The 13,023-nt window shown below is 38.1% G+C and overlaps 1 protein-coding gene across 6 annotated transcripts in view; it reads left to right on the top strand.

Moving 5' to 3' along the window:
* LYST (lysosomal trafficking regulator) overlaps positions 1-13,023 on the top strand; it is a 185,730-nt gene that overhangs the window by 143,591 nt on the left and 29,116 nt on the right. For all 6 annotated transcript variants that reach the window (XM_032430448.1, XM_032430445.1, XM_032430449.1 and 3 more), the window contains 4 exons: positions 3,001-3,245; positions 6,948-7,014; positions 8,607-8,763; positions 12,108-12,248. In XM_032430448.1, the coding sequence (XP_032286339.1) occupies positions 3,001-3,245; positions 6,948-7,014; positions 8,607-8,763; positions 12,108-12,248 (610 nt within the window). The remainder of the gene's footprint in view (positions 1-3,000; positions 3,246-6,947; positions 7,015-8,606; positions 8,764-12,107; positions 12,249-13,023) is intronic.

Here is a 13,023-nt window from a genome sequence, read left to right as displayed (position 1 = left end):
TATCTGTAAAAGTAAGTGAATGCATAACCAACTTGAAGAGAGTAATTTAAACTTGAGAGTAGATTCTATATTTTATAAACCCTTTCTTAACCCTACATCCCTTCCGCTACAGTTTGTCTGCTGTCCTTTATAGAAAACCTTTTGGAAAAGTTTGAAAAAGTTATGTGTGCTCGCTGCCTCCAGTTCTCTTTTGAAATGCTCCTCACTGGTTTTCTTCTCACTACTTCACCTAGAATTCTGGTCGGGGTTCTTAGTGACCCCCATGTCTAAACCCGATGGTCAAATTTCTCGGTCCTTATTTTACTTGACCTATCAGCAGCATTTGACACCAGTGATTGTTTTCTCTTTCTTAAAAAAAAAAAAAAATAATAATAATAATAACCTTCCCAGGGCACCTGGGTGCTGCAGTTGATTGAGCAGTTGAGCTTCCAACTCTTGGTTTTGACTAGGTCATGATCAGGGCCATGAGATCGAGCCCTGCATTGGGCTCTGTGCTCAGTGGGGTGTCTGCTTGTGCCTCTCCCTCCCCCCTCCCCCCTCCGCCGCACTCTCTCAAATAAAGAAATAGATAAAATCTTGAAAAAAAAATAATCTTCTCCACTAGGTTTCTGGGTCATCACTTTTCATTAGCTCTCCTCCTGCCTTAAGGACATTCATTCCTTCTCAGTCTTCCTCCAAGATGCTTCTTGGAATACCTCCAGGCTCATTCCACAGATCTGTTCTCTTCTCATCCACTCTTGTGACTTTAAATACTACCTGTATTGAAACAGCTTTCAAATTTATATCTCTACCCAAACCTCGCCCGGGAATGCCACACTCAAATACTTAACTCCCTACTTGGCATCTCCACTTGGAAGTCAAATCGGCATCTCATATTGAGCATGCACAAAACCAAGCTTCTAATCTTCCCCCTCAGAATCTCTTTGCCGTTTTCCCCATTTCAAAAATTGGCAACTCAATCTCTCTGATGGCCCAGGCTAAAAATTTTGGGATTATCCTAGACTCCTCATATTCTTTCATGCCCCACGCCTACTCTATCAGTCCTGCTGACTCTCCCCTCAAAACAGGTCCACAATCTGGCTACTTACACTACTGGTCTAAGCCAGCATCATCTCTTGCCTAAATCATTACAATAGACTCCTAACTGTCCTCCCTGCTTCCATACTCCCCCTTCTTTCAGACTATTCTCAACATGATAGCTAAGGTATATTGGATCATGCAATCCCTCTGCTCAAAACCCTCCAGTCACTTCCTGTCTTACTTGGTTAATGCCAAAGTCCTTATAATAGCTTAATGAAACACTGAGTTATCTGGCATCTTGTTATCTCATTGACCTTCTTTTCTATCATTCTAGTCCCTGCTTGCTCCAATCCATCCATGGCGACTTTGTTTTCCTTGACTAGGCACACTAATGCTTCAGGGCCTTTGCACTTACCACTCCTGCTCCTGGGAACACAGCCTGGAATGTTTTTCCTTTTTGAAATTCACATGACTCACCTGCTTACTTTTTCAGGTTCCTTGATCAAATGTCTCCTTATCAGACCCTCCGGACTACTCTTAATAAAATGGCAACCCTTCTCTCACTCCTACCCGCAAGCCTCCTTTCCTTTGCTCTGTTCTTCTCTATAGCACTTAATAACATCCAACATTGTCTCTCCAATAAAATGTAAACACTTTGTTTTGTTAAGTGCTATAGCTTCAACAGCTTGAATGTAGGTGCCTGATCAATACTTGTCAAATGAATGAATGCTTCCTTTTTCTTGCAGAGTTTGGTATGCAGTCTGTCATAAACTTCCTTCCATCAACCTTAGCTTTAGAAGGTGGCAGTCTTCAGATTTAAACTACAGGTTTAGGTTTTCTGTTTGTTTTTCCTTGAGCCTATTACTTTTTTTTTTTTTAATTGTGGTAAGAAAATACATAAAATAAGATGGCCAATTTTTTTTTAAGATTTTATTTATTTATTTGAGAGAAAGAGTGAGTGAGCACAAGTGGAAGGGGTGGAGGGAGGCAGAGGGAGAAGCAGACTCCTCGCTGAGCAGGGAGCCCGATGCAGGACTCAATCCCAGGACCCTGGGATCACAACCTGAGCCGAAGGCAGACGCTTAACCGACTGAGCCACCCAGGCACCCTCATTTTAGCCATTTATGTGTGTTAAGTATATTCACATTGTTGTGGAACAGGTTCCAGATGTAGGTTTTTAAACCTTCTGTGACCTTGCCTGTTCCATAGCCATAGCTCCATTTCCTCACTTACTTTTAGTCCTGTCTCTAGTTATCCACATCTGCTGCTCTCGTTCCTATGCCTGAAGTACATACACTACACATTTAAGATAGATATTTCAAATTTGTTTTTAGTAAAGGCCTGGCTTGTCTATTTTTTCCCATTTATTACCAATCATCATTTAATGACTTTAGAAAAAATCATATTACCTTTTTCTGTGACAAGTGTTGTGAATCTCTAAAAAAAAAAGAAAGAAAAGAAAACCAAAGTTTATTGGTTTTCAATCAGTAGTGAAAATCAAATACCATATTTTACATAGGGTATTTTATTTCCTATTCATGAAATAAATATTATTATTCCCATATTACAGATATGATAACTGTAACACAAAGGTTTTAAGCTGGAAATCAGGCCATGTCTGTCTAAGAAGACCATGCTCTTTCTACAATATCATGTTGCATTTATTTAGATGAAGATTCTTCTTTATCCTTTATTGATTTTTTTTCAGGATCTATATATAAGTGACTCTTCTATACAAACTTTTTCTTACCTTCTTATTGACCGATTTCTCCAGCAAAACATAATGGTTAAGAGTCCAGCCTTTGGAGGAAGACCCAGAGTTGAATCTCAGTTTGCCACCAGTTGATGTTAGTTGGACAGAGAGTATTTTCTTGGTGGCCTTGATATTAGTTAGATGCCTAAAATATGGAGACTTTGGAGAAAAGTATCAGTAGCCTAAAAGAAAATCTGTTGTTGTTTTTTTTTCTCCTTCCCTTGCAGGTTCGTGATGATGTGTACCACAGTATACTAACAAATAACCTCCCTAATCTCCTGGAATATGGCAACATCAATGCTCTGACAAATTTATGGTATACTGGACAAATTACTAACTTTGAATATTTGACTCACCTAAACAAACATGCCGGCCGATCCTTCAATGATCTCATGCAGTATCCAGTGTTCCCGTTCATACTTGCTGACTATGTTAGTGAGACCCTTGACCTCAGTGATCCATCAGTCTACAGGTAACTAAAAAATTATCACCTATTAGCTTTGTCCATATGCTGTCTTTATTTCATTAAAGACCTATCATGAGACTTTTCAACCATGTACCAATATAGAAGGAATATACAACAAACCCCATCTGTCCATAACCTCAGCTCGACAATTATGAAGATTTTTGCCAAACTTGTATCATCTCTTTTTTCTTTTTAAGACAAATCGTGGACAATCTTGTTACATTATTCCTGTGTTCTTCAGCACACATCTCTTAAGAAAGTACAGAACATTTTCTTACTTATTATGTTATAGTGCCATTATCATATCTAAGAAAATTTAACAATAATTTCATGGTGTCATCTAATACCCAGTCCATTTTCCAGTGTCCCCCCAATTATATGAAAGATGTCTTCTTATAGTTGATTGGCTTATATCAGGCCCAATATCACCTTTGGTTGCTATGTCTCCAAAGACATAAATCTAGAATAAGCCTTTGTTTTTTGGTATGCATTTTCCTCTTTCTTTTTTCCTAACATTGACTTGTTGAAGAAAAACAGGTCATTTATTTTGTAGGATATCTCCCATTCCCTTGTTAGTATTTACCTTCTTCCTTTAGCCTCTGTATTTCCTAGAGACTGGAAATTAGTTCTAAAGCCTTGCTTAGATTGAGGTTCAGTTTTTTTTGGCAAGAATACTTTATCGGTTGTGGTGTGAACTTCATATTGTCCATCTCAGGAAACATATGATATCCCACTCTAATGATGCTCAGATTGATCCATGGTATCAGGCATCCATTGAACTTGTTTCTGTCATTGATGGTTATCTCTTAAGTCGGTTATTTATTTCACTAGGGGTCACAAAATGGTGACTTCCTATTCTCTCATTTCTTCTAAAATTTTTTAGAAGAAAACATATAAGGTGAACCTGGGATATTTATTGTATCAGAAAGCAAGGAAACTGATAGTCTTGTCAGAAGGATGTGGGGGCCATATTTGCATACCTATGTTCATTGCCACATTATTCACAACAGCCAAGTCGGGGAGGCAGCCCGTGTCTGTCTGTGGATGGACGGATGGAGAATTTGTGGTACCATACATACAATGGAATATCATTCAGCCTTAAGAAGGAGGGAAGTCCTGTCATATGCTGTAACCTGGATGAACCTTGGGGACATTGTGCAAAGTGAAATAAGCCAGCCACAGAAAAGACAAATATTGTGACATTCCACTTATGAGAGTTATCTAGGGTCATTAGACTCAGAGGCAGAGAGGGGAATGGTGGTTGCTCGGGGACAGGGATGAACAGGGGACGGGGAGATGGGGAGTTGTTCTGTGGGGGTAGAGTTTTACAAGATGAAAAAGTTCTAGACATCTTTTATACAACAGTGTAAATATGGTCAACACTATTGAACTGTATACTTGAGGATTGTTACGATTATAAATTTTGTACTGTGTGGTTTTTACCACAATCAAAAAAATAAATAAATAAAGGACTCAGGAGCCAACTTGAAGTGGCTCTCACTGCCAATGATAGGACAGTCTGAGCATCAGGAAGAATAATGACTACAATTGATTAAAACACATTTCAACTTAAAAAAACACTTAAGTTAATAATGATACTTTTTTAAGGCCCCCAAAACAAACTTACTGGTCGCCATTGGATGTAACTAGGGCCCCAATTCCTTACTTTTGAAATTTGGCAATTAAAGCAAAAGAATTAAGCATTTATCCTGCCTTTCTTGAATGAATTGCATTTTAGAGTAACCACATAGCCCTAGTTGATGAGGAAATATTCTGGTTATTTATTTAAAAAAAAAAAGTTCTCTTATGTAATTTAAAGAAAATTTGACTCCAAATATTCTACTTGGTATATTAGAATATATATATTTTTAGAATATTTTAATTATAACTACTGAAAAGTAGGCCTAGCTTAAGGCAGTTTTCAAGAAATCAGATACAGTTTAATATGTTTGTCAATTTAAAAAATAGCAAGTGGCATGTTATTTATCTTCCAGACATTTTTATACACTGCTGATGGACATTTAGACATTTTTACTCTATTGGTATAAATAGATCCAATCTTTCTGGAAGGCAGTTTGACAATATATAATATGCCAAAGAACTCTTCAAATGTGCATACTCTGTTTTAGCAACTTAACTTCTGGGATTTTTTATTTTTAGGAATACTTAAGAATATGTACTTTACCAGAAAGGTTCTCACTGGAAGTAAGTGTCATGAGGGCAAGAACTCTGTCTGGTTCACTGCCGATAATGGTGCCTGGCACTGCATGCAACGATTTGGCCATATGGATGGATAGTCCTTACATCATTTTTTTTAAGTAGCTAAAATTTAGAAACAACCCCAATGCCCAACACTAGGTTTGAGTAAACTGTTTTACGTTACAGCCATTAAAAATGGTATTTTAGAAATATACAGTATAGGTGGGGAAAGCTGTTATTTTTATTTTAAACATGAATATACATATACAGATAACCAGAAAAACATCTGGAAAGGTATATACTGAAATGTTTTACCTGTGAATAATAATATTATAGCCGATTTGAGGGTTATTCTGTCTGCTCATCAGTAATTTCTGATTTTTCAACCACAACAGTAAGTAGTACTTACGTTCAAAAACACCTATTGACACTGTTTAGAAAAAACTGCATGCCCAGATCTTACACACGATTTCTCCTACTTTGAGATGTGAATTTCTATCTATTCTATAAAACTGTTTTTACTTTTTAACAAATTTTTTAGGATTGGAAAGGTCTCAAAAACAAAATTAGTGTTTACTATCACTAATGTCAATATCCCTAGGAAATAGGTATATTAACATCTGGCTCAGCAGACCTGGTTTGAGCCACTGAACTTTGGGCAAATCTTGATGTTGATCTGGTTACGGAGCCAGATGTTGAAACTCCAGATGACCACACCCCATGCCAGCCCAGGTGGCCCCTCAGCCAGGGAGGCTGCTCCCTCGGTGGATCTTTTCCTCTTGCTCTTTCAAGTGAACACCAGCACAGATACATCTCTACTCTGTGAACAAGGATGTCACTCCCCATCTATGAATTAGACAACAAAACATTTATTTCAGTACTCACACTCCAAGTCTCCACTTGGTCATTTTAAACGTGTGTCATTTGGGGGCGCCTGGCTGGCTCAGTCAGTAGAGCATGTGACTCTTACTATCAGGGTCATGAGTTCAAGCCCCACATTGGGCATGGGGCCTACTTAAAATTTAAAAAAAAATTTTTTAAGTGTCTTTTCTTTAATTTTCAGTAACTAGTCCAATAATTACATAACATCTCCTCATGACCATATGTCCCATCCAAACCACCCTTCAGTCTTCACTGCCTGAACAGGTGTAGGTCTGGAAAATGGGGACAGGAACGTCAGGGCTCAGCAGGAATCAGCTGCCCTGGGCAGCATCAGTTATGATTCTGGAGGAAGCAGAGGAAGCAGCAGCTCTTCTTGTCTAGGCTACTCGTAAGTCAGGAATTCCTGAGATTGGTATGGATCTGTTTAGGAAAATTCTACCTTGGACCAGTTGATTCAATCATAATCTTGAATGATGGCTGTTAGTTGCAAAGCAACATATGTAAGTACTAAACTAAGGCCAAGTGTTTGCTGATCACAGATTTACTTACAGGACGCAGGTGTGTAGGAAGCTTAATCTTAACAGTATCAAAATACTTCATCTTTTTCCATCCTCTCTTCATTTGTAGGAATCTCTCTAAGCCTATAGCTGTGCAGTATAAAGAAAAAGAAGATCGTTATGTGGACACCTACAAGGTAGGTTTCATTTTTCCTCATATTTTGATAAATGAAAATTCAAGTTTTATTCTATGGGCTTGTGTTTTACCTAATTTTAAATTTATAATACTGATTTTTCTGTTTTTTTCTTTCTTGTGCTTTGGGTGACAGGCAATTGGAAATCATTATATGATTTTAGATATTATTATCTGTCTCAGTTCTATGAAAACACTTTGCCCAGAAAAAGAAATACACTTATTGTGGCGTAAATTGGAAGCTAATAATCCATTGTTGTATCCATATATAAATAACTATATTCCTTTTAAAAAATCACCGATTTTCAGGGACCCGCTATTTGTATCCCCTACTGTTACTTATATAACAATATCAGTCTATTTATAATGCACCAGAATTCCTTATTATTCATATTTAGCAAATTATGCTATCATTTATTAGCAGAAATTTACCAGATTTTAAAGTTTAAAAGTATAAATTATCTATTTCTGAGAAATTAACATTCATGGAATTCTGTTGGAAATTTTTTAAAAACTCATTAGCCACATGCTGCATTCTTCACAGCAGTATTGAGGTAAGAGCAGCTGAAGCAGGTTTCTCGCATTCACATTGTTCTGTGTCACAGTTCCAGAAAGATCTCGCCAAGTGTCTTAAAACTGTCACTCCTTGATTCCTCTGCAGTTGAAAATGGGGCAGTGCTGTGGAATCAAGGAGAAGTGATTCCAAAAATTCACTATCACCTGACTTTGTTATCAGAGCCAGACAGAAGCTATGGGAGATGAGTGACAGATAGTAAATATTCAGTTGAGCTTCCTACTTCGTGATGGGAAGATAGCAGTCGTGAAAAATCACTGTATTCGTTTTTATCTCAGTGTAACTACATTGAAGAACAGCCATAAAATGTTACGTTAATACCTGAGAACTTCAATAATGTGGTACAGTTTTTCCATTGCTATTGCTTTTCCACCGCTAGAGAGGTTCTCTAAAGAACATAGCATTGTATCTTGAGACTCACTTTTAAAATGCAGACGTCTCTAGTGACAGTGGCAGCTCTCATTTATTGAGCGCTTGATCAGCTTAAACATTCTAGGCCGTCTTGGGAGCCAGAGAGCTGGGAGGCAGGGTGCAGAACCGGTGAGTTTCCTGTGACAGAATGAGAGAATAAAGGTGCACACTGTGACATGCTTCTCGAGTGGCCGGGCCTCAGCAGGGTAGCAAGGAGGAGATGCTCCAGGTGGCTGAGGTCCAAACACAGGTGGGATGGCAAGCCATGGAAAATGGCGTCAAAGGGCTGGTAGAGGGGCCCCTGGGTGGTTCAGTTGGTTGAGTGTCCAACTCTTGATTTCGGCTCGGGTCATGATCTCGGGGTCATGAGATAGAGCCCTGTGTCAGGCTGTATGCTGAGTTTGGAGCCTGCTTGGGATTCTCTCTTTCTCTCTGCCCCCCCGCCCACCACCACCACTTGTGTGCGCTCTCTCTCTCTCTCAAAATAAAAAATAAAATAATTTTTAAAAAGGGGGAGTAGTAGCAAAGATGGAAAGAAAACTAGTGAGGCTTTTCCAGCTTTGCCTGGAGCACTCTCTCATGAATACTGTCTGATTCCCTGTTTCCTTCAGTACTTGGAGGAGGAGTACCGCAAAGGAGCTAGGGAAGATGACCCCATGCCTCCCGTGCAGCCCTACCACTACGGCTCCCACTATTCTAACAGTGGAACTGTGCTTCACTTCCTGGTCAGGATGCCTCCTTTCACAAAAATGTTTTTAGCCTATCAAGGTAAGAATTATTCTATAACTACCTAAAATATCTTATTGGTCATTAGGGGAAAAAAAAAACTTGACATACTTTCTGAGACTGTATTGAGACTAATCAAACCACAGGAAAAAGAATTCTATTTATTCCTCCCATAAAATTCTATTCAAAAAATTTGTAGTAAACCACATTATCTTGCTAATATGGCAAATTTTAGCTGCAAATTAGACATGTCTAAGTTTATAAAAATGCAATTCTCTTTTTAAAAAATAGGATGTAATTCACATACCATAAAATTTATCCTTATCAAATGTATGCAATTCACTTTTTAAAGATGTTCAATTTAATAGTTATTTCAGATCATGTAAGTTATCTTTGGATACAGGGAATATGTTACTATAATTTATTGTAAGTAACTAGTTAATAGGAGAGCCACACTGCCACCTTCACCATAGTAACTATCTAGCTAATAAACTTCTACCTCAGGGGCACCTGGGGGGCTCAGTCGGTTGAGCGTCAGGCTCTTGATTTTGGCTCAGGTCATGATTTCAGCGTCGTGAGATCAAGCCCCCCAACATGGAGCCTTCTTAAGAGTCTCCTCTCTCGGGGCGCCTGGGTGGCTCAGTTGGTTAAGCGACTGCCTTCGGCTCAGGTCATGATCCTGGAGTCCCAGGATCGAGTCCCACATCGGGGTCCCTCCTCGGCAGGGAGTCTGCTTCTCCCTCTGACCCTCCCCCTCTCATGCTCTCTCTCTCTCTCATTCTCTCTCTCAAATAAATAAATAAAATCTTTAAAAAAAAAAAAAAAAGAGTCTCCTCTCTCTCTGCCCCTCCTCCCTGCTCGGGCTCTCTCTCTCTCTCAAAAAAAAAAAAAAAAGAACATAATAATAATAATAATCTTCTACCTCAGTGTTTTGAGTGACAGCCTGTAGGTGGGGAGATTACTTAGAGGTGAATTTACTGACTTGTGTGCAAATAGGGACATATGCTCCTATCAGTTTCTAATGAGGACTGTGGTATGAGCTCCGAGTTGTTCCTCATGGCCCGCAGAGTCCTTTGTGGGGTCATCATCCATTCATTTACTCACCCCTTCTTGAACTTCTTTATGTATTTTTACTCACATGCCACCTCTCGGAGGAATGGATTGTGTGTGGTCTCTACTTGGTCTACAGAAGGGGCTTTCTTCTATTTGTCCCCGTGCAAGTGCACAGAGCAACTGTTCCACATGACAGCTGTTGTAATACTTGAAGACTATTGCCCTGTCCCCTCTCTCCCTCTCAGTCGTGTTTATCCGCAAGCTAATTATCCTTCATTAATTTGACATCAGGTTGAGAGCCTCCTATATGCAGGGTCTTATCCCGGCTGCTACGGGGATACAAAAAATAAATAAGATCGTTCTGTACTTACTGAAGAGTTTTTAAAACTAACGTGTAAGCCACCCTTGTTTGCTCTGGTTTCCAAATCTGTCACTCTTCTGATCATCCTTCTGGACGTGTTCTGGTTTGCAGATGCCCTTATTAAAAAGTGGTACTCAGAATAAGAAAGAATATTTCAGATGTGGTTTGGGACTGCTGCAGTGTGTAACAGAACTCTTCCTGCCCTCCACTTTTTTCATGTAGCCAAGAATCTATTAATACAAAACTCCCAATCGACTAAAATTTCTTAATTTTTTAATATTTATTGCTAGTATGCTAAGTTTTCTTCATTGTGTATTTAAGAATGATTTAAAAAAAAAAAACAAACAGAGGCTACTGCAATCCCCATCAATTTCATCTGATTAGCTGGAAATGATTTATGTTGGCTTTTGAATTTATCTCTAGACTCTGGGCCTAGTCCAGGGCTTCTCACCTTGGCCCTGTGGTCATTTTGAGGTGCATAATTCTTGTTGTGAGGACTGTCCTGTGCATTGTAGGCTATTTTGTAGCATCCCTGGCCTCTACCCACTTAATGCCAATGGCATTCCCCCACCAGTTCAGTTGTGAGAACCAAAAATATCTCTAAACATTGCTAAATGTCTAGGGGACAGAAGTGCTAGCTTCAGAACCACTGGTTTAGTACATGCACGTTCTAGATTATAGAAATTTGTAGTACTACTTTTTTTTTAAGTTAAAAAACAATGAAGAATTTGACAATCTGAACAGAATCCTCAGTGTGCTTCCTTCGTGCCACAGTTCTGTAGTCTCTATTCTAGGTACTGTGACTCTGCTATAGCCTTACAGAATTGCTTTTTCTAGACGCCACTTTTTCCCCTGGGCTGACTGACTCAATAGATGAGAAAGTAATAAAAGTAATAGAAAATGTTGCTGGACAGGGAAGCGCAGACTTGGGGAAGAAGCTTAGCATATCTTTCTAAAATTGTGCCTTGCTTGATGCTGAGATTAGTCTGTGACAGTCTCTAAATGAAAAGATAAGTTCAAAATTTCAGCGACTTCAAAGGAGTTTTAGATGGTACAGTGTATGTCCTCAGGGCTGGCCTTTGGGTATCGTTTCATGTTCTAGGCTTGCCCTGTGGCTCGGGTCTGCTAACTATTGACAGGAAAAGAGACAGGTCAAAACTCAGTCCTTAATTCCTAAAGCAGAAAAACTTAACAGAGGAGTGACTGTGTTTAGTTTTTTAGTTTATAGGAAATTGTACTTGATTCTTTAGTTCAGTTATATCTAAAAAGGAATGCTCTCCCCCCAAAAAAGAAAAAAGTTGTTTTAATTATTAAAGGTGAAGGAGGGCGCCTGGGTGGCTCAGTTGGTTAAGCGTCTGCCTTCAGCTCAGGTTGTGGTCTCAGGGTCCTGGGATTGAGCTCCATGTTGGGCTCCTCAGTGGGGTGCCTGTTTCTCCCTCTCCCTCTGCTGCTCCCCCCTGCTTGTGTTGTCTCTTCTCTGTCAAATAAATAAATAAAATCTTTAAAAAAATTATTAAAGGTGAAGGAATAATTTTGCTTTCTGATGGGGAAAAAACTGTTTTACACACTTGAACTTTAATTTACCTTTAATTATTCATTCATTCAATAAATAAGTCATTATCAAGTACTTAGTATGTGCTCATTGTGGGTGATTCCTCAGGTCCCTGCTGTTATGGGACTTTAATTCTGCTTGAGTAAGCAGATAGTAATCAATTAAACAAATAAATGATATAAATTCATCCATTTATATGTACTAGGAAAACATAATATAGATTAAAAATACTATAATACGGTCTCAAATTATGTATAGAAATATATATTTTCAAGAACATGAATAATCTCTTTAAAACTGAAAAACAAAATGAACATCATTTTAATCTTTTCAAAGTAGCAGAAGTTAAACTAATTATAACAAGCTTCAAATAGAATAAGGTCTTTGTGTCTTAACTGCATTGTTTGTCTTTCTTTATAGATCAAAGTTTTGACATTCCAGACAGAACTTTTCATTCTACAAATACAACTTGGCGCCTCTCATCTTTTGAATCCATGACTGATGTCAAAGAACTTATCCCAGAGTTTTTTTATCTTCCAGAGTTCTTAGTCAACCGTGAAGGTATAGCAGTAAATCATTTCTAATTTATAATTCTGTACTTATTTTATACTTTTCTAAAAATAAGAATAGCTTTTTTAAGTCCTATAATTTGATCCCCAAATAAGAGAAATACCTTTATTTATCAAGTCTATCATTTTATTTCCAAGTGAGCATGAAGATTGTAACTATTTTATAGGACTAAATATGTGTGGAAAATTGGTAACTTTTAACTATTAAAGGTATTTGTAAAAATGTATTTTAGTTTTTACAGAAATGCTTCTTTTTTCTGATTGCAAAGGTTATCATATACTCATTATTTTAAAAAGTCATGAATTTACTGAAAGCACAATGTAAGTTAACCAAAATTTCAATGATTTTATGCAGAGTGACCAACTTATAAATAAAACACCCTAGCTAGAATCTTCTAATACCAAAAAGGAATAGTAGAGGATAAAATCAAATTTTCTGTGATGCCAATGACCAATAATCTCTGCCAACCTTACCCATTTTTTAGTAGAAGACCAGGTAGCTCTTTGAGAGATGTTTGTGGGTCATTTTCCTACCTTACTTAATTTTATATTTTTATGTGACCTTTAGGAATACATGAAATTGATAATTATATCTTTAGAGAAGTTAGTGTTGGGAAAATTGCTTTAGAATTTTATTCTATACTAACTGGCCCCTCTGGAGTGGTTTGGAGAATCGTTAATAAATCCATGCGGCTAATCACCTGGAGCACGGTTCATAGTGTTGCCCAAATGAGAAATGCCTCAGTGAGTTGTCAGCACCCGCAGTT

This window comes from Phoca vitulina, unplaced genomic scaffold (assembly GCF_004348235.1).
Source record: "Phoca vitulina isolate PV1807 unplaced genomic scaffold, GSC_HSeal_1.0 scaffold43, whole genome shotgun sequence".
Lineage (NCBI taxonomy): Eukaryota > Metazoa > Chordata > Mammalia > Carnivora > Phocidae > Phoca > Phoca vitulina.
The sequence above is the reverse complement of the archived record's forward strand: the minus strand, read 5'-3'. Positions and strand labels throughout refer to the sequence as shown.